This window comes from Mobula hypostoma, chromosome 19 (assembly GCF_963921235.1).
Source record: "Mobula hypostoma chromosome 19, sMobHyp1.1, whole genome shotgun sequence".
Taxonomy (NCBI): domain Eukaryota; kingdom Metazoa; phylum Chordata; class Chondrichthyes; order Myliobatiformes; family Myliobatidae; genus Mobula; species Mobula hypostoma.
In genome coordinates, this window is record NC_086115.1 from 11,002,854 (window position 1) to 11,027,008 (window position 24,155).

The following is a 24,155-nucleotide window of genomic DNA, read 5'->3' on the forward strand; positions in this document are numbered from 1 at the left end:
TCGAGTGCAACAGCTATAGAGAGAGTGCAGTGGAGGTAGACAAGATGATAGTGTGGCCAAGAGTCCGTTCAAGAGTTTGATAAAATCAGGACGCAAGCTGTCCTTCAGCCGTTGTGGTGTGTGCCTTCAGGCCTGATGATGTCTGAAATCACCGACTCAGGCAGGGTGGGGTCTCTCATTACGTTGGCTGCCGTAGTGAGACCGTGAGAAGTATAAATAAGGTCCATAGAGCGTAGGCTGGTTTCCTTGAGGTGCTGAGCTGTGTCCACAACTCTGTGGTTTTGTGCAGTCATGGGCAAAGCGGTTGCCATACAAAGCCGTTTTGCATCCAGACAGAATTAGCATCCTGGCTGGGATCTGAAATCTGTTTCCTATCCATCTACCTTTCACCACATTTTTATGTACACAAACAGCTGCATTAATACTTTTGCCTTCAGAAATAATAAAGGGCTGCTTTAACAATAGTCTGTACGCTGCCCCGTAATTTTGATGTTAGCCAGCACTCAGAGGTGACACTCTCACCCTTACTGATTCGTGTTCTTTGCTGTGAACTGTTAATGTGGATGCTTGGCGGTATTGCTTTAACTTGCCACATAGAGGATTGTAGGCTCAGGTGCATTGAGGCATGAGAGAAGACAGAGGGGAGAATGTGTGAGGGTGGGAAACCGAGGGAGATGGCGTGAGTGTAGTGAGTTTCTGTGATGTACAGTTTCCAGCATAGTCTTTGTCCACCACAACTTGACTAAAGTTTTTATAGTAGTTCATTTTGTGTACTTGTCCCTTGCATTTCACCCTCACCAGTATCCCTGTGGCACTGAAGTAGATGCAAGGAGCTGTGGAATAATTCATTTCCTGCAGTTATTTTCAGAGCAGCCCAGAAGGCAAACAAACGACTCTCATTCCAAAGAAAAATTCAGACGTTCAAACCGCTATTCTGACCGGCCCACCTCACCTCCCTTATTTGGTTCCATGTCCACCTTCCTCTTCTGTCAGACTCTGTTGTTGTTAGCCCTTTGTCACCTCCACCGATCAGAAACAGGTTTAATATCTCTGGCTTATGTCACGAAATTTGTTGTTTTGCGGGAGTACATTGCAATGCATAATGAAAACTAAATTACAATAAGTATATGTATAAATTAAACAAAATGAGTAGCAACAAGAAAAGGACATGTCCTGGGTGGTGGGGGTCCTTAATAATGGATGCTGCCTTTTTGGGGCACTGCTTTTTGAAGATGCCCTCAGTGCTGAGGAGGCTAGTGCAATGATCGAGCTGGCTGCTAGTTTAGAACTTGCTACAGCGTTTGTTTTTCTGATCCTGTGCAGTGGCCCCTGCATACCAGCTTGTGATGCAACCAGCTAGTACATCTGTAGAAATTTACTATCATCTTTGGTGACATAACCTCCCAACCTCTGTCGTGTTTCCCACCTGCCTGTTACACCTCACCTGGATCCACCCGTTGCTTATTGGAGCTTGCATCACCTCTTTGAACTGGTCGCCCGCCCTCTGTAGCCAGTGAGTGGTGACTTTGTGTAACTTATTGCTGCTGATGGCTGTGGAGGTCGAATTATTGGGTATACTTAAAGTGGAAGTTGGTAAGTCCTTGATTCGCAAGGACGTCAAAGTTTGCGGAGAGAAGGCAGGAGAATGGGGTTGAGAGGGAAAATAAATCAGTCATGATTAAATGATGGAGTAGACTCAATGAGCCAAATGGACTAATTCTACTTCCATATCTTATTGTTTTATTGTCTATCTTTCAGTCCAGGTGCAGTGACTCAACCCAAAAACAATGACCTCCACAGATGCTGCCCGCTGAGTTCCCCCATCAGTTTTATTTTCATCCACATTTCAGCATCTCTAGTGTCTTGTGCCAAACTGCCCAATAATTGCAGTAAGTGGCCTTAGGGGGGAGTGGGGGATGGCCATGAGCCTTGAAAGGGGTCCACCAACATTGGATCTCTGGACTCAGACAAGCAGAAAGACCATCTGCCACAGGAGCAGAATTAGGCCATTCAGCCCAATGAGTGGCCTTCACCAATCAATCATGATTGATTTAGTTTCCTTTTCAGCCCTATTCTTTGGCTTTCTTCTCTTAACCTTTGACAACATTACTAATTAAGAACCTATCAACCTCCGTCTTAAATATCTGGTAGCTCATGAAGTGGCAAGTGACAAATCATCCCAGGAAACTTGGAATCTACATATTCAAGTGTACAGAATGGGAGTTGAACTCCTGATCTCCTGACTCAAGCATGAGATAGCGCTAGCTTTGATATTTTTAATTCTGACCCAGTGAAGACAATATTGTACAATTCAGCAAGAAGCTGGCGGCTGGAACAGCCATGAAATGAATCTGCTGTGATACCAGTCTGTGGCTTCATGGTTCGGTTGGCCGAGACTGGGACTCTGGGGAAATCTCACAGTCTGAATGTGAAGGCTGGCAGCAGAGTTTCTTTTCATGGTGAAGGAGGAAGGTAGATGGGTGTGATGCACATTTTAATGGAGAGAAAATTCAAGAATCTGAGGTGCAAAGGGTCTTGGATTCCCTAAAGGTTAACTTGCAGGTTGGGTGGGTGGTAAGGAAGGCAAATGCACTGTTAGCATTTATTTTGAGAGGACTAGAATATAAAAGCAAGGATGTAATGTTGAGGCTTTATAAGGCACTGGTGAGGCCTCACTTAGAATATTGTGAGTAGTTTTGGGTCCCTTGTGAAAGAACGGATGTGCTGAAATTGGAGAGGGTTCAAAGAAAGTTCAAGAAAATGTTTCCAGGGTCGATTGGCTTGTCATATGAGGAGCGTCTGATATCTCTGGGCCTGTACTCCCTAGGATTCAGAAGAATGAGGGGTGACCTTATTGAAACCTATCAAATGCTGAAAGGCCTTGATAGAGTGGCCGTGGAGAGGATGCTTCCCATAGTGGGGAAGTGAAAGACCAGAGGACACAGCCTCAGAATAGAGAATAGAAGGGTGTCCTTTAGAATGGAAACGAGGAAGCATTTCTTTAGGCAGAGAGTGGTGAATCTGTGGAATTCGTTGCCAAAGGTAGCCGTGGAGGCCAAGTCTTTATGTATATTTAAGGCAGGGGTTGATAGATCCTTGATTGTTCAGGACATGAAGGGACATGGAGAGAAGGCAGGAGATTAGGGCTAAGAGGGAAAATGGATCAGTCATGATGAAATAGAGCAGCATCCTTGATGGGCCAAATGGCCTAATTCTGCTCCTATGCGGTCTTATGGTGTTACGGTATAGGTACTGGTCAGAAAGGTGACTGTGAGATGAGCAAGCTTCAGAGCACAAAATGTTTCTAGTGCAGTCAAAAAAAAAAGTCAGAATCTGCCCAAGTAAAGATTACCTCTCCCTTTGGATCAGAATGGGGTTTATTATGAGCAGTACACAAAATGCTGCAGGAACTCAGCAGGTCAGACAGCATCTGTGGAGGAGGAATAAACAGTCATCGTTTCAAGCTGAGACCCTTCATCAGTACTTAATTATTCGGTTTATATCACTGTTTCATATGATGTGAAATTTGTTTTATTGCAGCAACAGTACAGTGTAAACTCACAAACTGATCGTAGGGGAAGAAACTATTTCTGAGTCATTGATAGTGGGTCTTCAGGTTCTGGTACCTTCTCCTGATGGGGGTAATGAGAAGAGGGCATGGTCTACAGTGATGGGCGCTGCCTTCTTAAGGAACTGCCTCTTGAAGATGTCCTCAGTGGCAGTGAGGGTTGTGCCTGTGATGGAGCTGGCTAAGTCTACAACTCTCTGCGGCCTCTTGTGACCCTGTGCTGTGGAGGCTCTGTACCAGGCAGTGGTGCAGCCAGTCAGAATGCTGTCTATAGAAGTTTATCTCCTCAATAGCTCAATGTAGCGTGAATAGAGAGAGTTGCCCTGAGCCAGCCAGTGCACTGAATAAGAATTAGATCAATATCAATAGATCAGTGGTGTTAACATACAAGTAACTACAGACATTTTGGTTTCAAGAGGTCCATTATTGAGGTACATTAAGGAGAAAGAAGACTAAATACTACTCTTGCTTTCTCTGCGATAATTTCTAATGCTTCGGGACCTCAAGCAATGTTCTCTCATCCTTTAGTAAAATGTTCAGCAATTTAACCAAAGAATTATTGGAATTGTTAAGGTCATTCACAGGAGCCTTGTGGCTAAAGAGCGATTGGAAGAGGAATATTAAATATTTTAAATGAGTTAACATCTCCAGAATAATAAGACTGTGGTTGATGATTTAGTCTTGGATAGTGTTGGTTAACGGACTCCCTGAAGGACTTGTAATCTCCAGCATGTTCGTAAATCATTGGAAGGGAGGTATAAGGTTAGTTTCAGGTTAATAGTTGTGTCAGGAGACTCAGGCAAGGCTCATGGTATATGTACGAGGGTTGCCATTTTGGTGCAGAGCAAGATTCCAGGCATCTGGCCAGTTAATCTGCCTACACTGACTCAGTGAGAGATATCTAGGCAGTTCTGTGGAGAAGCAGGATCTTTTGAAGAAGAAAACTGGCCAAAGAAGTTTGAGCTTGATGATCACAAATCAACTTTTGCATTAAGAAATAAATGGATATTTGGACTGAAAATGCCAAAACTTGATACCTCTCCTCCCTCTCCTCCTTTAAGATGTTCCTTCATTCCCACCTAACTGATCAAGTTTCTTTCACCAGTTCTAATATCTCTTTTTGTGGATTAGTGCCATATTTTTTGCTATCACTCTCATGACGTTTCCCCGGGGTGTTTTGCTTTGTTATAGGCGCTGTCATTTTTGAAACTGGATTTGCTCTCTGTGATTGTTGGTTATTTGTGTGCTTGTTCTGACCTAGGACTAATGAGGCGATCCTGCTGGCACTATACGAAGCCGTCCACTTAAACAGAAACTTCATCACAGTATTAGCACAGGTGAGCTCTGCACTTACCCCATCAGTCCTCCCTGGTTCTACAGGGCTGCCTCCTGAAGTATGAGGACAGGCTGAGCGAGCTGTGGCTTTTCTCTTTGGAATGAAGGAGGATGAGAGGCAATGGCTAATGAGAGGACATGATTTTATGGTGATTGGAGGAAAGTGTAGAGGAGATGTCAGAGAAGTTTTTCTCATACAGACGATTGTGGGTGCGTGGAATGCTCTGCTAGGGATAATGGTAGAGGCAGATACATTAGGGACATTCAAAAGACTGTTAGACAGGCAATCAGATGAAAGAAAAAATAGAGGGCTATATGTGACGGAAGGTTAAGATTGATCTTAGAGTAGGTTAGAAGATCAGCACAATATTTTGGGCCAAAGGGCTTGGACTGTACTGTATTGCTCTGTGCTCAATGATGTGGTCTTCAGTGTACGTCCAGTGACTTACCGACTCAAACAGCCACTGACCTTGGCCAACAAATGCCCTTTAATAGATTCCAGTATTCCGTGGCTAAGAAATGGGAAATTAATTCATCTGAGTCGATTCTGATCATGATGCATAATCTTATACCCTTGGAGCGTAGATGAAGATTTTTTATCTTGCATTTATGACTCATCAGAAGGCAGTTTAAAATGATTTCTGAGTAGGGGTCCCGTGTTCCTGGGTCAGTTCAAAGTCAGAGTAAATTTATAATCAAAGTACATACATGTCACCACAAGCTTCTTTGAGATTGTTCTTTTTTTTTGCAGGCATTTACGGAGAAATAAAGAAATGCAATAGAATTGTGTAAAACTATGCATAAACAAAGATTGACAAATAACCAATATGCTAACAGGACAAGTTGTGCAATTACTGAGTAGATAGATAGAAGTGAGCAGTTGGGTAGAGGAGTCCCCAGCTGATGTGCTCAGCTCTGCTCACTTTTTGACATAATTTTGGGTCCATGCCTTTAAGAGTGCCATTGTCAGCAGGTATGAAGTCCATTCAGATGCTGATGGTGTCAGTACCTTGGCACAAGTGTCGTTCAAGGTGACTGATGAGAACTAATGGAGCTTGGGCAGGGACAGCAAAGCTATGGGTTGTGCTGGTTAATTAGCAAGAGCTGAGACATCCTTCTCGCTGTGTTTGGAAATAATAGATTTTTAAAATTAGAAATTGTCACAGTGGAGTCTCTAAATGCAAATGTTCTTTCTGTCAAACTCAGAGCCATCCCGAGATGGGGCTAGTTAGTATTCCAACGACGCCTGTACTGCCGACAACTCCCACCACACCCTTGGGAACCACGCCTCCTTCGTCAGATGGTACGTTTTCCTAAAATTAATTTCCACCAATTCCCACTTCTCCTGGAGCTGTTAATTTCTGCCTGGGCTCCCATGGGGACCAATCTTTCCGCTGATTTACTGCATTGGTGGTTCTTTGTATGGGATCTTTGAATATTTCAGCACTAGACTCTATGCTGTTGTTGGCTTGATAGTCTGTGCGGCTGACTTCCACACTGTCAAGGATTGGGTGCCTGTTGCCCTCACATCTCCTCTCCTATGAAGCGAACTATAGCGAAACTCCAACATCTCCCTCACTCACCTCTAACCAAAGCCTGGCTCGTTGAGTGCAGAGAGAAAGCGGAAGCAAAATCATTTGTCTGAAGATGTTTGGAAGCCAGTGAAAGCTAATTAGAAATCATTGACAGCGGTATAAGAGGAGAGATAAAGAAACACTTTAGTTCAAATAGATAATTTCTACAAGAATGTTCTCCCTGAAGGAATGAGTAGAACCAATTAATTTGAACAATCAGAAAGGAAACGGATAAATACTTGGTCTTCCCTGGGTTGAGAGAAGGAAGGTACTGGGAGTAATTTAACAGCTGTGTCACAAAGGTGGCAGTGGGTAGCTCCATGCAGCAGAGCTGTCAGCTTCTGTGTGAGCATAAAGGAAAGGAGACCTCTTCCACTCACTCTGTCAGTGTTTGGCAGACTGTAATTGATTTTTTTATTGTCTTGTGTACCAAGATACAGCGGAAAGCTTTCGTTTGAGTGCCTTCTAGACAGGTCACTGTAGATATCAATACACTGAGGTAGTACACAAGGAAAGCAGAATGCGGAAGATGGTATCAGTTGCAGAGGAAGTGTAGTCCGTATAGACAAATAAAGTGCAAAGACCACATTGAGGTAGATTGAGAGTTCAAGAGTTTAGCGTATAAGAAACTTGGAAGAGTAAGGCAACATTGTTCATGTTACTTAGACTCGGAGAACTACAGCACAGAAGCAGACCTTTCAGCCCATCTTCAACTTGCTGAATTGTTATTCTGCTTGGTAATATCGACCCACACCTGGACCCATAGCCTTCTATAACTCTCCCATCCATGTACCTATCCAAACTTTTCTTCAATTTTGCCATCAAACCTGCATTCACAACTTTCACTGGCAGCTCATTGTACACTCGTACCTTTCTCTGATTGTTCCCTCTAAATATTTCACCTTTCACCCTTTTTGGTACAGATTAGGGTCTGATGTTGAGAATGTTATGTTTTGTTCTTGCTTTCTTTTTCCACTATAGTGATAAATACCACAGAGCTTCCACTGGATGCAAATCTTCACACCAGTAACTTGCTGATTACCTTCCTCAAGTATTGCTCCATAGTCATGCAGGATACAAAAGGTAAGGGAAAAATGTTCTTTTTGTTGCAGCCAGCAGTTTAGTGTTGGGTCATGCAGGAAGGGAGAGGAGGTCAGCAGAGAGGGGAGATATCTTCAGGGCAGAAGCAACTCAGTCCGAGTAGGAGAAACTGCCTGACTGCACCCTTGGTTTTCCTGTTCTGGGAAGATCACTTGGTTAACAAGTGATGAGGGTAGGTTGAGGGAGTTGGGGCTTTTCATTTCTGAGTGAAGGAGGGTGAGAGGTGACTTGATAGAGGGGTATCAGATGATAAGAGGCCTAAATAGAGTTAGAGACCTTTTCCCCAGGGCAGAAATGGCTAATTCAAGGTGGATATTTATTGCTTATTTATTTACTTAATTTATTCTTTCTTTTTTGTATTTGCAGTTTGTTGTCTTTTGTATTTTGGTTATTTGGCTGTCTTTGTTGTGTCTAGAGTTGGGTTTTCATTGATTCTGTTGTGTTTCTTCGTGGTTACTATGAATGCCCGCAAAAAATGAATGTCTGGGTTGTATATGTGACATATACAGTGGTGCTGGAAAGTTTGTGAACCCTTTAGAACTCCCTCTTTCTGCATAAATATGACCTAAAATGTGATCAGGTCTTCACGTAAGTCCTAAAGCTAAATGAAGAGAACCCAATTAAATAACACAAAAACATCATACTTCATTTATTTATTAAGAAAAATGATCCAATGTTACATGTATTTGTTGGAAAATGTATGTGAACCTCTAGCATTATTAGTTCATTTAAAGGTGGGCGGGGGGAATTAGAGTCAGATATTTCAATCAATGGGATGACAATCAGGTGTGATGCGGGAGGCCCTGCCCTATTTAAAGAACAAACCTGAGTCTTTACTATTCGAAGTCTATCTTCACCACACAGGTTTTTGGAAGTGTGTCATACTTTGATCAAAGGAGACTTCTGAAGAACTCAGGAGAAAAAAGTTGTTGATGCTCACCAGGCTGGAAAAGGATACAAAACCATTTCTAAAGAGTTTGGGCTCCACCAATCCACAGTCAGGCAGATGGTGTAGGTTATAAGGTCATTACAACATGGTGAGGCGAAGGGCCTGTAATGTGCTGTAGTGTTCGTGTAAAAGGGGTGGGCATTAGCCAATGTGTTGCAAGCCTGTCATTGACCAAGTCCTGAAACTGAACTAAACTGAATTAGTCTGAACTGAGCTAAATTGAACATTCCTAGATTGTTTCAATGTCTTTGTGGTTTGGTGTTTTGTATTCTGTGTTATTTGTTTTTTTTTGCCACTTGCACAATTTGTTCTTTATTTTACGTGTTGGTTCTTTGAATGGGTTCCATGGTGTTTCTTTGTTTTGTGGCTGTCTGTGGGAAGATGAATCTCAGGGTTGTGTACTGTATACATACTTTGATAATAAATGCACCATGAATATTTGAAAGTTCCCTTGGTTAGTGCACCAACATGTAGCTCGATGAACCTGCAATAAACCCATCATATTAGACCTTGTATTGCCCCATTTATGCCTCAAATTTCTCAGTTTGAAGGTACTCTGAATCACTAGCTAAGATGTACATTGACCCTTTTTTCCCCTTTTACAATCTATGAAGCTAAAGATAACTTTATTTGTCACATATACATTGAAAAGTCAGTGAAATGCATCGTTTGTGTCAAGTCAAGTCAGCAAGGGTTGTACTGGGGACAGCCTGCTGATGCCACCATGCTTCTGGCACAAACATAGCGTGCCCACAACTCATTAACCCCTACCCCGTAAGTCTTCGGAATGTGGGAGGAAACCAGAGCACCCAGAGGAAACTCTTGTCATCACAGGAAGGAGCGTGCAAACTCCTTAAAGACAGCAGCAGAAATCGAACGTTGATCTTGCAGCCAGTGATGTGAAAATGTTGCTCTAACCATAGTGTCCCAGTCTGTAATGTGCTTTACTTCAAATATTTATATTGGTGATGTTGTATATTGAGAAGCTTAGTTCTTGGTCTGCATTGAGCCATCTTTGCAAGAGGGAGACACCAGAGATTCTGCAGATACTGGAAATCTAGACCAACACACACTAAATGCTGGAAGAACTCAGCACGTCAGGCAGCATCTAATGGAGAAGAATAAACAGTCAATGTTTCAGGCTGAGACCCTTCATCAGGACAAAAGGGAGGCCATTTGGCTCATTGAGTTGATGCTAGAGGTCCACCAAGCCATCTCTGTCCTCCCCCACTCCCAAGTGATATTTCATTACTGGTATTTATTTAATTCCCCCTTTAAGCCATGTGATTGAAACAATTTCAATGTCCTCCTGCACTGAAACAGTCTGTAGGCTTAACATTTTGCCATTGCCAGTTTCCTCTCAAGTATAAATGAGCTTGGTTATTATCTCCCAGGGAGCGATGTATGCATTTACAGTGTTGTGAAAGGGCAAGAGGCTGAACAAGTAGAAGTGCCCCATCCTTCTAACTGCTGTAAAGGACAATAGCGGATGTGTGCTGGTGCTCAGCCTTGCCTTATAATTGTGCTTTTATGCTTTTGTCCTGCTGGAATGCAGCCAGTTTTTGTGCAGTGCTCTCTCAAGTGACAGGAATTGTAAATGCTGCTTTGTGCCCATAGACTCGACCCATTATCTGCAGCTAGCAGTGACTAATCTGGGATTGTGGTACTCGCTCTTGTATGCAGCTACTGTGAATTTTGTTTGTTTCACGACGTATTCCGTTAGATGCTAACTGCTCTATAAGTACCAATTCCTTTGCTCTCGGTCTAACATTGTTTTAATCCGTTTTCTACCTATCCCCTGTACAACGTTTTGAATCTACAGCTCTCATGCTAAGGTACTTGCTCCAACCAACTCTCCTTGCAGTCTGTTACAATGTCCATTTGATACCATTTTCATCTCCAGCACATCCACCTACACTGCATTTTCTCTATAACCATAACACTACATTCTGGACTCTACATCCAGATAGCTTCAGCGGAAAAGTACTTATGGAGACTCAAAGGACTACAGATTCTAGAGTCTGGATGATGAGTCAGATGGGTTCAGGTAAGGGTCTCAACCCGAAACATTGACTGTACATTTCCCTTCATAGACTGCCTCATGCGCTGAGTTCCTTCAGATTTTGGTGTGTTAATGTATTGGAATTGGTTTATTATTGTCTCATGTACCAAGATACAGTGGAAAAACTTGCTTACTGTTCATACAGATCAAATCATTACACAGTTCGATGAGGTAGAACGTGGTAAAACAATGATAATACTGCAGAATAAAGAGTGAAAGCTACCTAAAAAGTGCAATGTAGATGAGCAATGGTGTAAGATCATAACAGGGTAGATTGTAAGGCCATGAGTCAATCTCATTATTCAAGAGGTCTGTTCAGGAAACCAATAGCGAGATAGAAGCTGCCCTTGATCCTGGTGGTACGTGCTTTTGGCTCCTCTTCCCGCTAGAAGAGGTGAGAAGAGAGAATGTCTGGGGTGGGTGGGGTCTTTGATTATACTGGCTGCTTTCCTGAGGCAGCGAGAAGTGCAGACACAGTCCAAGGAGGGGAGGCTGGTTTCTGTGTGTTGATCTGCACCCACAACTCTCTGCAGTCACCGGCAGAGCAGTTTCCCTACCAAGCCGTCATGCTTCCAGATAGAATGTTTTCTGTGGTGCATGGATAAAAATTGGTAAGCGTTAATGGAGTTATGCCGAATATCTTTAGCCTCGCGTGGAAGTACAGACTTTGGTGAGGCTTCTTGGCTCTGCCGTCTGTTGGACCAGCACAGGCTATGGGTGGTGTTCGCTTCTAGAATCTTGAAGCCCTTAACCTCAACACCACTGATGTAGACAGGAGCATCTGCACCACCCCCTTGCTGGTCAATTGAGAGAAAAGTCATTGTCATGACACCATATATCTAAGCTATCTCTGTCTAGAGGGCATGTAAATTGAGATGGAACAATAACAATGCAGAATCGAGTGTAAAAGCTACAGTGAAAGTGCAGGGTAAGTAAACTATAAAGTTCAAGATAATAACAAAGTATATCATGAGGTTAAAAGTCCATCATTATCAAACAGGAGATCCATTTAAGTGTCTGATAACAATGGGATAGAAGTTGCCCTTGAGCCTGGTAATACGTGCTTTCAGGCTTTTGTATCTTCTGCCATCCAGAAGAGAGAATATTAATTATATTACACACATCAAAGTTGCTGGTGAACGCAACAGGCCAGGCAGCATCTTCAGGAAGAGGTACAGTCGACGTTTCGGACCGAAACCCTTCGTCAGGACTAACTGAAGGAAGAGCTAGTAAGAGTGTTGCTTGAATTTCCAGCTTCTGCAGAATTCCTCGTGTTTGCGATATTAATTATGTTGACTGCTTTACTGAGGTAGTTGGAAGTATAGACAGTCGATGGGGGGAGGGTGCTTTCGGTAATGTGCTGGGCTGTGTCCAAACAGATTCTTTATCATCAAGCTGTTATGAATTCAGATGGCATACTTCCTATGGTGCATTGATAAAAATTGGTAAGGGTCGATGGGGACATGCAAATTTGTTTAACGTCGTGCTGAAGTAGAGGTATTGGAGATCTTTCTCGGCCATGCAGTCTACGTGGTTGGACTAGGATAACCCATTGGTGATCACTCCTTGGAACTTGAAGTTTTCAATCGCAACTCTACTGATGTAGATACTAGCATGTGAATCCCCCCTTCCTTAAGTCAAGGCCAGCTCTTTTGTTAACATTGAGGGAAAATTTGTTCTGTTACCGTGTCACTAAGCTCTCTATATCTGTGTACATGTGTAGATTACATGCAAAAGGAGGCTTTTCACTGTATCTCAGTAAATGAGAATGATAAAGCAGTTAGTAGCATGAATGTGAACTCTGTACTGAGGGAGTACAGCTGACATGTGAATGGGACATTAAACTAAGGCCCAATGAATGATGTAAGGACTGCTCACTGGTAAACCAATGCATTGATGCTGAGCTCCTCCATCACCTAATGAGCATCACCAAAATCGGGTAACTATCACATTACTGTTTCTGGGTGCTTGCTGTGCAGATTGGTGCTGCAGCATTTCTCCTGTTACAGCAGTGATCCAACTTTGGAAATAATTAGTCCCAGTCGCGTTCTATGGACCTGTTCTCTTTTCGGCTACATAAGTGCACTGCATTTTCTTATTTACGATCAGCACATGTTCTCTCTTTCCCTTTTATGGTGCTCTCAAATTTATGAATGCATTCTTGTTTCAGATGAGCATCGGTTGAACAGTGCCAAACTGTGCCTGATCATACTCACCTGTATAGCAGAGGTGAGTGTAACAAATGAACAACTGCATTCACAGACTTCCTGGAGCATCCAGAGCTACTTGCAGCAGTCCCATTGTGTATAACTGACATAATGTTCTCCTTGTGCTCGCTCATCACACATCCCAGGACAGAGACAGCACGGGTTAGATACAGAGTGAATCTCCCTCTACACTGTCCCATCACACACTCCCAGGGCAGGGACAGCACGGGTTAGATACAGAGTGAAGCTCCCTCTACACTGTCCCATCACACACTCCCAGGACAGAGACAGCACGGGTTAGATACAGAGTGAAGCTCCCTCTACAATGTCCTATCACACACTCCCAGGACAGAGACAGCACGGGTTAGATACAGAGTGAAGCTCCCTCTACACTGTCCCATCACACACTCCCAGGGCAGGGACAGCACGGGTTAGATACAGAGTGAATCTCCCTCTACACTGTCCCATCACGCACATCCAGGACAGGGACAGCACGGGTTAGATACAGAGTGAAGCTCCCTCTACACTGTCCCATCACACACTCCCAGGACAGAGACAGCAGGGGTTAGATACAGAGTGAAACTCCCTCTACACTGTCCCATCACACACTCCCAGGACAGGGACAGCACGGGTTAGATACAGAGTGAATCTCCCTCTACACTGTCCCATCACGCACACCCAGGACAGGGACAGCACGGGTTAGATACAGAGTGAAGCTCCCTCTACACTGTCCCATCACACACTCCCAGGACAGGGACAGCACGGGTTAGATACAGAGTGAAGCTCCCTCTACACTGTCCCATCACACACTCCCAGGACAGAGACAGCAGGGGTTAGATACAGAGTGAAACTCCCTCTACACTGTCCCATCAGACACTCCCAGGACAGGGACAGCACGGGTTAGATACAGAGTGAAGCTCCCTCTACACTGTCCCATCACACACACCCAGGGTAGAGACAGTACAGGTTAGATACAGAGTGAAGCTCCCTCTACACTGTCCCATCACACACTCCCAGGATGGGCTGAATACACAGTGATTCTCCCTCTGCACTATCCCATCACACGTTCCTGGGTCTAGAGCAATACAATGTAGATACAACATCCTAGAGCTGTGTCAGCACACATTACCTTAAGGTGTCACCCTCGCTGTTCAAAAACCTCACCGTTTTGACACTGCTCTAGTGACACATTGCTGTATTTCTATCTGTTAGTGGACAGGAGGTCATTCAGCCCATCAGTCCCTTTTCTTCTTTCCCTGTATTCACCATCATCTCCCCTTCATTCCACTTTTGGCATGCTGCAATCAGTGTGAGAGGCCGTTTGTTGGTGAGACTCTGCGATATTTATAAAGAGCTTGAGTGATTTTTGGCTCCTTGGTGGATAGCAAACAGTGCAGGGCCAATAAAAAGAAAGGTGTAAGCAGAGCGGTCATTGTGGGAGTGTGACAGTGTTAGAGTGGTCCAGTTTGACTCAACAGGCTTAGTCGAGAGCAGGTTGACGTTCTAAGTAAGTTTATTGTCTGTTAGTACGCAGTTAGTGTCCCGAGAGAAGGTCCAGAGGTAGTGATATGTTCTTTGTGTGAGATGTGGGAACTCTGGGAGGCCTCCAGTCTCCATGGTAACTACATCTGCATGAAGTGCATTGTGCTACAACTCTTTAGAGATAGTGTTATGGAACTGGAGCTGCACCTCGATGACCTTTAGCTCATACAGAAAAATGTGGCGATAGACAGGAGCTACAGGGAGGTAGTCACTCTGATTTGCAGGAGGCAGGCACCTGTTCCCTGTCAGGTGTGGGAAAGGGAGTAGGGTACCAGTGTAGAGTACCCCTCTCGCTGTTCCCCTCAATAAGTATGCGGTTTTGGATAATGTTAAGAGAGGGAACACCCTACTGGGGAAAGCGGGGAAGCCGCAGTCACTGTGTCTCCGGCACTGAATGTGGCTCCGTGGCTTAGATAGGGCTGAGGACAGGACAGTTGGTATATAACTAGATGTAGTGTATCATGAGACTGTGAGGAAGTGCGGGCAGATGATAGGGCAAAATTGTAGTCGGGATGAATTGAAGCGTAACAGATAGCTAAATCTGAAAAAGGTGATGAATACAGGACTCTGGGTGTTGTATTTGAATACATACAGCATACGGAATAAGGGAGATGATCTTGCAGCTCAGTTAGAGATTGGCAGGTGCACGTGTCTGACTTGCAGCTGAAAGAAAATCGTAGTTGGGAGCAGGAGCTTAACATCCAAGGATTCATGTTGTATTGAAGAGACAGACAGGTTGGCAGAGGGGGTGGGGTGGCTTTGTTGGTATAAAATGACCTAAAATCCCTAGAAAGAGATGACAGGATTGGAAGATGTAGAATCCTTGTGAGTGGAGCTAAGAAAACTGCAAGGGTGAAGAGATCCTTATGAGAGTTGTTTACAAGCCTCAGAAGAGTAGCCAGGATGTGGGCTACAAATTACAATGAGAGATGGACTAGGCATGTAAAAAGGGCAATGTTGCGATAATAATGGGAGATTTCAACATGAAGGTGGATTTGTCGAAATCAGTTTGGTGCTGGTCCTAAGAGAGGGAATTTATAGATTGCCTATGAAATGGCTTTTTAGAGCAGCGTATGTTTGAACCCACTAGGGGAATGCCAATTCTGGATTGGGTGTTATACCGTGATTCAGATTTGATTAGGGAGATTAAGGTAAAGGAGCCCTTAAGAGGCAATCATCAAAATATGATAGAATTTAATTTGTAATTTGAGAAGGAGAAGCTAAAATTGGATGTATCAGTATTACAGTGGAGTAAAGGGAATTACAGAGGCATGAGAAAGAAGCTGGTCAACGATGACTTGAAGGGGACACTGGTGTATCTGAGGAAAATTCGGAAGGTGCAGGAAAGATGCATCCCAAAGATGAAAAGGTATTCTAAAATGGAGGATGAGGCAATCGTGGCTAACAAGGGAAATCAATGACAGCATAAAAGATAAAGAGAGGGTGTATAATATATTGAAAATTAGTGGGAAGGTGGAGGATTGTGAAGCCTTCAAAAACTAAGTAAATAACTTAAAAACACCATAAAGAGAGAAATGATTAAATATCAGGGTAAGCTAGCCAATAATATAAGAGGGTAGAAAAAGTTATAGTAAAAGGGAGACGCTAGAGAGGTGGTAATGGGCGCAAAGTAATAGCGGATGAACTTAAGCGTTTTGCATCAGTCTTCTCAGTGGAAGGCACACGCAGAATGTGAGAATACGAGTGTGTCGGGGCAGAAGTGGGGTTCATTGCTATTATCAAGGAGAAGGCGGTTGGGAAGCTAAAAGGTCTGTAGGTAGATAAGTCACCTCCAGATAGACTACACCTCAGGATTATGAAAGGGGTAGCTAAAGTGATTGTGGAGGCATTAGTAATGATCTTTCAAGAATCACTAGATTCTGGATTGGTTCTTGAGGACTGGAACATTGCAAATGTCACTCCACTCTTTAAGAAGGGAGGGAGAGAGAAGGGAAATTATGGGCCAGTTGGCCTAACTTCACTGGTTGGAAAGAGTTGGAGTCTATTATTAAGGATGAGGTTTTGTGAGTAGCTTTGGGCACCTTATTTTCGAAAAGATGTGCTAGCATTGGAGAGGGTCCAGAGGAGGTTCACGAGAATGATCCCAGGAATGAAAGGCTTAACGATGAGGAGCATTTGATGACTCTGGGTCTGCACTCGCTGGAGTGCAGAAGAATGAGGAGGGAATCTCTTTGAAACCTATTGAATATTGAAAGGATGTGGAGAGGATGTTTCATGCAGTGGGTGAGTCCAGGACAAGAGGGCACAGCCTCAGTTGATCGTCCGTTTAGAACGAAGATGAGGATAAATTTCTTTAGCCAGTGGGTGGCATCGTCAGAGACGGCTGTGCAGTCCAAATGATAGGGTATATTTAAGGTGGAGGTAGGTTCTTAATTAATTGGGGGTGTCAAAGGTCATGGGGGGAAGGCAGCAGAATGGGCTTGAGAGGGATAATAAATCAGCCACGATGGAATGGCGAAGCAGACTCGATGGGCTGAATGGCCTCATTCTGCTCCTATGTATAATGGTCTTGTGTTGTATCTCTAAAACTACGGAGTAAGTTAAAGCAGCTGACAGCTGTAAACTCCACACCGACTACACTGCAGGTCAGGATTGAATCTGCTGCCCAGATCTGTGAGGTGCCAGCTCTAACTGCTGCACCACTTCTTGTCCGGCTACAACTTTGTCTCTTCCTAACTATGTTCTGGTCGGTGTTTTGGGTTGTTGTTACAGGATCAGTACGCAAATGCCTTTCTCCACGACGACAACATGAACTTTCGGGTCAACTTGCACAGAATGGTGAGTCTGGGGGCTGAGAATGTCGGTGAACAGCCTTTAGGGACTGTACAGGACACTCCCTCAGTAGAGATACTTGTGCCCCTTGGAAAACATGTTGACTCTACTCTAAGGAACATTGGGGGGGGGGGGGACAGAATTCATCATCAGGATAAAACCTGGGGTACGAGCACTTGTCAGGTTCAGTTGGGAATTCATGTTGCAAGTTGCCTGCTGTTGGGAGATACAGTGAAAGCTGCAATGGCCCCAGTGATTGGGAATATTCATTCAGACGTCTGAGAGCGGAGAAGGTATTAATGTTAATGATTGAATCTCCATCCTACTAGAGCAATAATAAGTGACCTACACAGAGTCGCAGTTCCCTTTCTAGATCCAATACAAATACTGAGTGTTTCTGGTAAATGATGCTGTTGATGTTCAATTGGCCAGTGCTGTTTTTGGAGAATCACACATTATTTATTTAGTTTAAGTGGGGGAAAGTGGAATGGGGTCCCACCATTGTAAGGAGGCAGAAGCTGGGTTGTCTCCCGAAAGAAGGACTAATGGTTTAATTTTTGTTAAAATTGATCCATTCTTCTCAATTACATTATAGCCCATGAGACACAGAAAGAAAGCTGCCGATAAGAACCTTCCTTCTCGTCCTCTGGTCTGTGCTGTGTTGGGTAAGTATCTCATCGAAATCTTCTGTTGTCCCTTTTGTCTGAGTTATGATCTGAGCTTGTTGAGCAGTACCCCTAGCAGGAGAGAAATGCACGATTGGATAACTGTCATTCGTAATGACAAGTGTTAGGGTTCCAGTTGTTTTTGGTCTGGATTCAGATTGTTTTGTCCACCCAGCTGAAGGAATGCTATCCTTATTGGTACAGCTTCGCGTGGTAAGGACGTCCTTCAGTCTGAGGTGTGAGTGAACCAGTGGTGTTGTGAAGATGTGAAAATGTCCTGCTGTGTGCTTCTCAACATGGATCTGGCCCACAGACTTCGCATTCAAGTGTGCTTGACTCTGCATTTGCTTGTGGCAGTTCAACAGGTCTGTGCAGACCAGTTTCCTGCTTTGGTAACAGGGGAACTGGAGAGTGCAGGATTCTTCTCCCTGTTGTGGAACGAGGAAACACCCGTATTCTGTGTTACCTGTTGAAGGGCCACGTGCAAGGCGCTTGGGTGCAGATGTGCTGGTGCAGAGTCCACATTGAGAAGAGTGCACATGACTGTGTGTGTTGAGTCAGTGAAGCTCACAATTTGCAGAGCAAGGCCATATGGCCACCCGAGTCTATATCGACACCATGTAGGGCCAATGCAACTCACCCAACTTCCTTACCCTATAGCCGTAGTCCTGCCAGTGTGTTTCTTTCAGAAACGTACACATCTCTTTTGTGACTACCATTTAACTACCTCCACTGCCACCCGAGCAGATTATCCCAGACCCCAAACACTTGGCTGAATTTCTTCTTTTTTCCCCCCAACTATCACTTGTATTAATCATCCCCATTTCATAGAAAGCATTCTGTCCAGATGCATGATGACGTGGTATGGCAACTGCTCTTCTTGTGGTCATGAGAAACTGCAGAGGGTTGTGGACAGAGCTCAGCACATCACAGAAACCAGCCTCCCTCCAGGGACTCTGCTGCCTCAGTAAGCAGTCAGCTGAATCAAAGAGCCCTCCCACCGCAGGCATTCTCTCATCTGCCCTCTCCCAACAGGCAGAAGATACAAAAGTCTGAAAGCGTGTGCCATGAGGCTTAAGGACAGCTTCTGTACCACTGTCATCAGACTCTTGACTGGACCTCTTGTACGATAAGATGAACTCTGGGCCTCTTAATCTACCTCGTTATATCTTGCACATTATCAATTATCCACACTGTACTTTATTCTACCTCAATGCACTGTGTATGAACAGTCTGCAAGAGAAGCTTTTCAGTGAAAGTTGGTACATGTGACAAGAAACCAATACTAGTCATGTCCCTTGTGGCTCAGACAGCACTTTTTTCTGTCTGTTCTGTCTAAAACCTCCATCATGTGTCTGCAATCTCCACGGAGAATGAGTGCAGCCTCTCTGATCTGCACCACTAAAGGTCTCATTCATCTTGATAGGTCTGCATTCGAAGGCTTTCCCAGGTCCACCTTATTTCTCCCCAAGTTTCTCTCATTGTAGCAAGTACCCTAGGGTGATCCTTAGACTGTCTAGCTTGACAGCAAGCTGTTAATGAAGCATATTCTCAGTTATTACAGAAAGGTAGCAGCCAATCTACCTTTCAAACAGAGTGAACCCAAGATAATCTGCAGGTGCTGGGCTCAAAGCAACACCCACAACACGCTGGAGGAACTGAGCAGGTCGAGCAGCATCCGTGGAAAAGATCGGTCGACGTTTCGGGCCGGAACCCTTCGTCAGGACTGTAGAGGGAAGGGGCAGAGGCCCTATAAAGAAGGTGGGGGGAGGGTGGGAAGGAGAAGGCTGGTAGGTTCCAGGTGAAAAATCAGTAAGGGGAAAGATAAAGGGGTGGGGGAGGGGAAGCAGGGAGGTGATAGGCAGGAATGGTGAAGAAGGAATAGGGGAAAACACAATGGATAGTAGAAGGAGGCGGAACCATGAGGGAGGTGATAGGCAGCTGGGGGAGGGGGCAGGGTGACATAGGGATAGGGGAAGGGAGGGGGGAGGGAATTACTGGAAGTTGGAGAATTCTATGTTCATACCAAGGGACTGGAGACTACCTAGACGGTATATGAGGTGTTGCTCCTCCAACCTGAGTTTAGCCTCATCATGGCAGTAGTGGAGGCCATGTATGGACATATCTGAATGGGAATGGGAAGCAGAGTTGAAGTGGTTGGCTACCGGGAGATCCTGTCTGTTGTGTTGGACAGAGTGGAGGTGCTTGACGAGGCGGTCCCCCAATCTGCATCAGGTTTCACCAATGTAGAGGAGGCCACACTGGGAACACCGGATGCAATAGATGACCCCAACAGACTCACAAGTGAAGTGTTGTCTCACCTGGAAGGACTTTTTGGGGCCCTGAATGGTTGAAAGAGATGAGGTGTAGGGACACTTACGCTTACAGGGATAAGTGCTGGGTGGGAGATCAGTGGGGATGGACGTGTGAATAAGGGAGTCGCGGAGGGACCAATCCCTGCGGAAAGCGGAGAGGGGTGAAGAGGGAAAGATGTGCTTAGTGGTGGGGTCCTGTTGAAGGTGGCGGAAGTTGTGGAGGATAATGTGCTGGATCTGGAGGCTGGTGGGGTGGTAGGTGAGGACAAGGGGAACTCTGTCCCTGTTGTGGTTGTGGGAGGATGGGGTGAGGGCTGAAGTGCGGGAAATGGAGGAGATGCGGGTGAGGGCATCATTGATGACAGTAGAAGGGAAACCACGATCCTTAAAGAAAGAGGATATTTGAGATGTCCTGGAACGGAAAACCTCATCCTCGGAGCAGATGCGGCAGAGACCGAGGAACTGGGAATAGGGAATGGCAATTTCGCATGTGGCGGGGTGGGAAGAGGTATAGTTGAGGTAGTTTTGAGAGTCAGTGGGCTTGTAGAAGATGTCAGTGGGCAGTCTGTCTCCAGAGATGGAGACCGAGAGATCGAGAAAGGGGAGAGAAGTGTCTGAGATAGATCAAGTGAATTTGAGGGCTGGGTGGAAGTTAGAAGTAAAATTGATGAAATTGCCGAGCTCAGCATTGGTACAGGAAGCAGCACCAATGTAGTCGTCAATGTACCGAAGGAAAAGTTGGGGAACAGAGTGAAGGACTCTCCTGCTGTACAAAGTAGTACCATGGAATGTCACATTTCATTGTGAGATGAGTTCCAATCCCAGAGCAGCTGGGAGTTTTCAGTAGAAGTTTGAGTTTATTGTCACGTGTGCAAGTGTGTGTACGCACAGGTACAGTGAAAAACTTGCTTGTAGCAGCCTCACAGGCAGATAGTGTGAGATGAGCAGCATTCACAAAAAAATAACAACACAGAACACAAGTAAGACAAAACCAAGTCCATTTTACTGCAAAGTTTGTCAGGGTGATAAACTGTTGTGCAGTAAATGTATTTAAGTCAAGGTTGGATAGAGGTAAATATATTTAAGATGAGGTTGGATGGAGTTCTGCATAAAGGGGAATTAACAGTTATGGGGAAAAGGCAGGTAGGGGAAAATGAGTCCATGGTCAGATCAGCCATGATCTTATTGAATGGTGGAGCAGGCTCAACGGGCCGGATGACCTGCTCCTGATCCTATTTCTTATGTTCTTATGTTCAAGAACTGTGTAGTTGAAATGGAGGGAGTAGCTGTTTCTGAATCTAGTGGTGTGGGACTTCAGGTACCTGAGCTTCCTGCTCGATGATAGTTGCAAGAAGATGGCATGGCTTGAATGGGGGGATTTTTGATTAAGGATGTTGCCTTCGTCAGGCAGTGCCTTTTGTAGATACCAGTGATGTGCCCATGATATTTCGGGTAGAGCCTCTACTCTCTGTAGCTTTCTTGCGTTGCTGTGCATTCAAATTGTAATTTGAATGGCGGGAAGAGAAACAATGTTTAAGAAACATGTTAATAGGTGCTTGAATGAGCAAGCTGTAAAAGGATATATAATTTATACAGGCAAATGGGGTTAGTATAGGTAGACAATGGCTGGCATAGCATTGGTGGGCTGAAGGGCCTATGCTGTACAACTCCTTCTGAAATAGAGGGCTGTCCCTTGGTTAAATGTCTCATGAATGCAGGTTGGCTATCTCAAAATCTCCTCAGTCTGAGGTGTGAGTGTCCTGTAACATTGCAGAGCTGAGAAAATCACCTGCTGTGTGCTTGTTGATGTGAGCTGTCTCTGGCACTTTGCATTCATGTGCTCGATTCTGCAGAGTCCAGCGGTTCTTTGACCACCGCGGATGCTGGAATTTGGAGCAACATACAATCTGCTAGAAGAACTCAGTAGGTCAAGCAGGAAAGGAACCCTTGATGTTTCAGGTTGAAACCCTGCCCCAATACAGGGTTATGACTAAAACATCAATAACACTGGACAACAGTTCTGAAGAAGGGTCTCGGCCCAAAACGTCGACTGTTTATTCTTTCCATGGATGCTGCCTGACCTGCTGAGTTCCTCCAACATTTTATGTGTGTTGCTTTGGATTTCCAGCGCTTGCAGATTTTCTCGTGTTTGTTTACAAATTTTTTTTCGAAAGTGTTGCTTTTTCAGGAATTTTTCAGTGGTTATGATAGACCACTTGAAGCTGAACACAGATTTAATTTCACACTACTTGTATCACATAGGAATTTGGCGAAACAAAATTAACTTTCATTGAATATAAGGCGTTTAATTGCATAATGGCGCTGACGCTTTGCAATAATTCAACTAAGCTAAAAATGTTTTGTCGATGATTTTAATTTGTACTTAATGTCTGAGACTATTTGCTTAAGTGTCGAACAATAATCAACCAGCACTGATGGATTCCAGTTACTCTGATGATGTTCTTCCATGATCGCAATGTCCTGGTGAAACCTATCATTATATTTGTCGATGACAGTGCCAAGATTTGCAGGGAAGAAGTCTAAATGGGAATGCAGAAAATGAATCTTTAGTGACATGTTGCACTTTGTGGTTTTGTAGCTTGGTACTCTGTAGTTGCCAAGAAAATTTTCATCAACAACCTTGAATGCCTTCCATGTAATTTTCTCTAGTCCCACTAGAAGTTATTGGTATTACCTGTCATTAATTTGGTTTGTGGACCAACAAAAATGCCTTCTTTAATCTTGGCATCTGTTACTCTGACTTGAATTTTTATGAATTGAAATAACAAATGTAGGCAATTTCAAAAAATGGTGCATGATAGGGAAATTTCGTCGTGATTTTCATGATCAGCAGCCCAAAATCCATAAGATACACACGAAGGTAGTCAGGAAGCAAAATCTTTGTCCAGTGTAATTCTCAGATGCTCCTCAACCCGCTGAGTTCCTCTTGCAGATTGCTGGTGTTATAACTGTTGCCTGCTTTGCTGTCAGGAAAACTGTAGAGCACAGGGTTCTCAGCCCGATGGAAGCTCTGACCTTGTGACACTGGCACGGGAAATATTGGTGTAAATTCTTATGCTTATGCCTCCGGTACATTGCATCCACCATCTTTAGTAAGGATTAATTTAACTGGCACATTAACACAGTTCTTGATAAACTGTACTTGTTATTTCAATCCAGTGCTCTGGTTATATATGCTAAATAATTATAAACAAGCACATTGTAAATACTGTGGTTTCAAGAACAATTCAGAGGCTGGATATCCTTCAACATGTAACTATCCGAGGTCCGCTCCAAAAGTCTTCCCAGCATCCTTAAGGCACATCTGGAATGCGATGGAAAACTCTCCACTTAGCTGGATGAGTACAGCACCAGCAGAACTCGACGTTCAACACCACCCAAGGTGACACAGCCTCCTTGACTGTCCCACTGTCACTATTCTAAATATTCCTGTTGGTACCAATGCACAGTGGCACCATCTGCAAGGGGCCCTGCTGGTTCTCATCCTGAGCACCTTCAACACCCAAACTCTGCTACCAAGAAGGACAAGTGCAGGGGTGCAAGGGAGTACCACATTCTGCAGGTTTCTCTCCAGACTGCACACCATCCTGGTTTTGCAGTGTGCTGCTGTTCTTTCCGCGGTCCCTTTCCCTTTGGCAGTATGGTCACCAGAAGCTCGGTGTTATACAAGGAGATTGCTCACCACCACCTTGTCGAGGTAGTTAGAGATGCATATTTAATCAGAGGCCTTTCCACCAACGTGCCCCAAAAACATTGTACTAATGCTGCATATTCAACTGGCCCGCGTGCGAGATTATGTCCCTTTGGCTTCGAGCTGATCTGAAGTGCTTGAGAGCAGCTTCGGGCTGGACAACATAATCTGGGCCCAGAGTGGGTCGCAGGTTGGTGTGATCTAGGCCCTGAGCCTTTCGCTACATCTGGGTCCTAGTGCGAGGTGCATTGTGCCATTTAGACAATTTTAAATGCCGGCCCAGTTCGGAGGCGAGAGCCGATTTTGCTCGCTCTCCATGATGGTCACTCCTC

The 24,155-nt window shown here is 44.5% G+C and overlaps 1 protein-coding gene across 2 annotated transcripts in view; it reads left to right on the top strand.

Moving 5' to 3' along the window:
- armh3 (armadillo like helical domain containing 3) overlaps window positions 1-24,155 on the top strand; it is a 186,573-nt gene that overhangs the window by 52,917 nt on the left and 109,501 nt on the right. For both annotated transcript variants that reach the window (XM_063071318.1, XM_063071319.1), the window contains 6 exons: window positions 4,830-4,905; window positions 6,110-6,206; window positions 7,459-7,560; window positions 12,760-12,818; window positions 17,072-17,137; window positions 17,727-17,796. In XM_063071318.1, coding sequence (XP_062927388.1) covers window positions 4,830-4,905; window positions 6,110-6,206; window positions 7,459-7,560; window positions 12,760-12,818; window positions 17,072-17,137; window positions 17,727-17,796 — 470 coding nt within the window. The remainder of the gene's footprint in view (window positions 1-4,829; window positions 4,906-6,109; window positions 6,207-7,458; window positions 7,561-12,759; window positions 12,819-17,071; window positions 17,138-17,726; window positions 17,797-24,155) is intronic.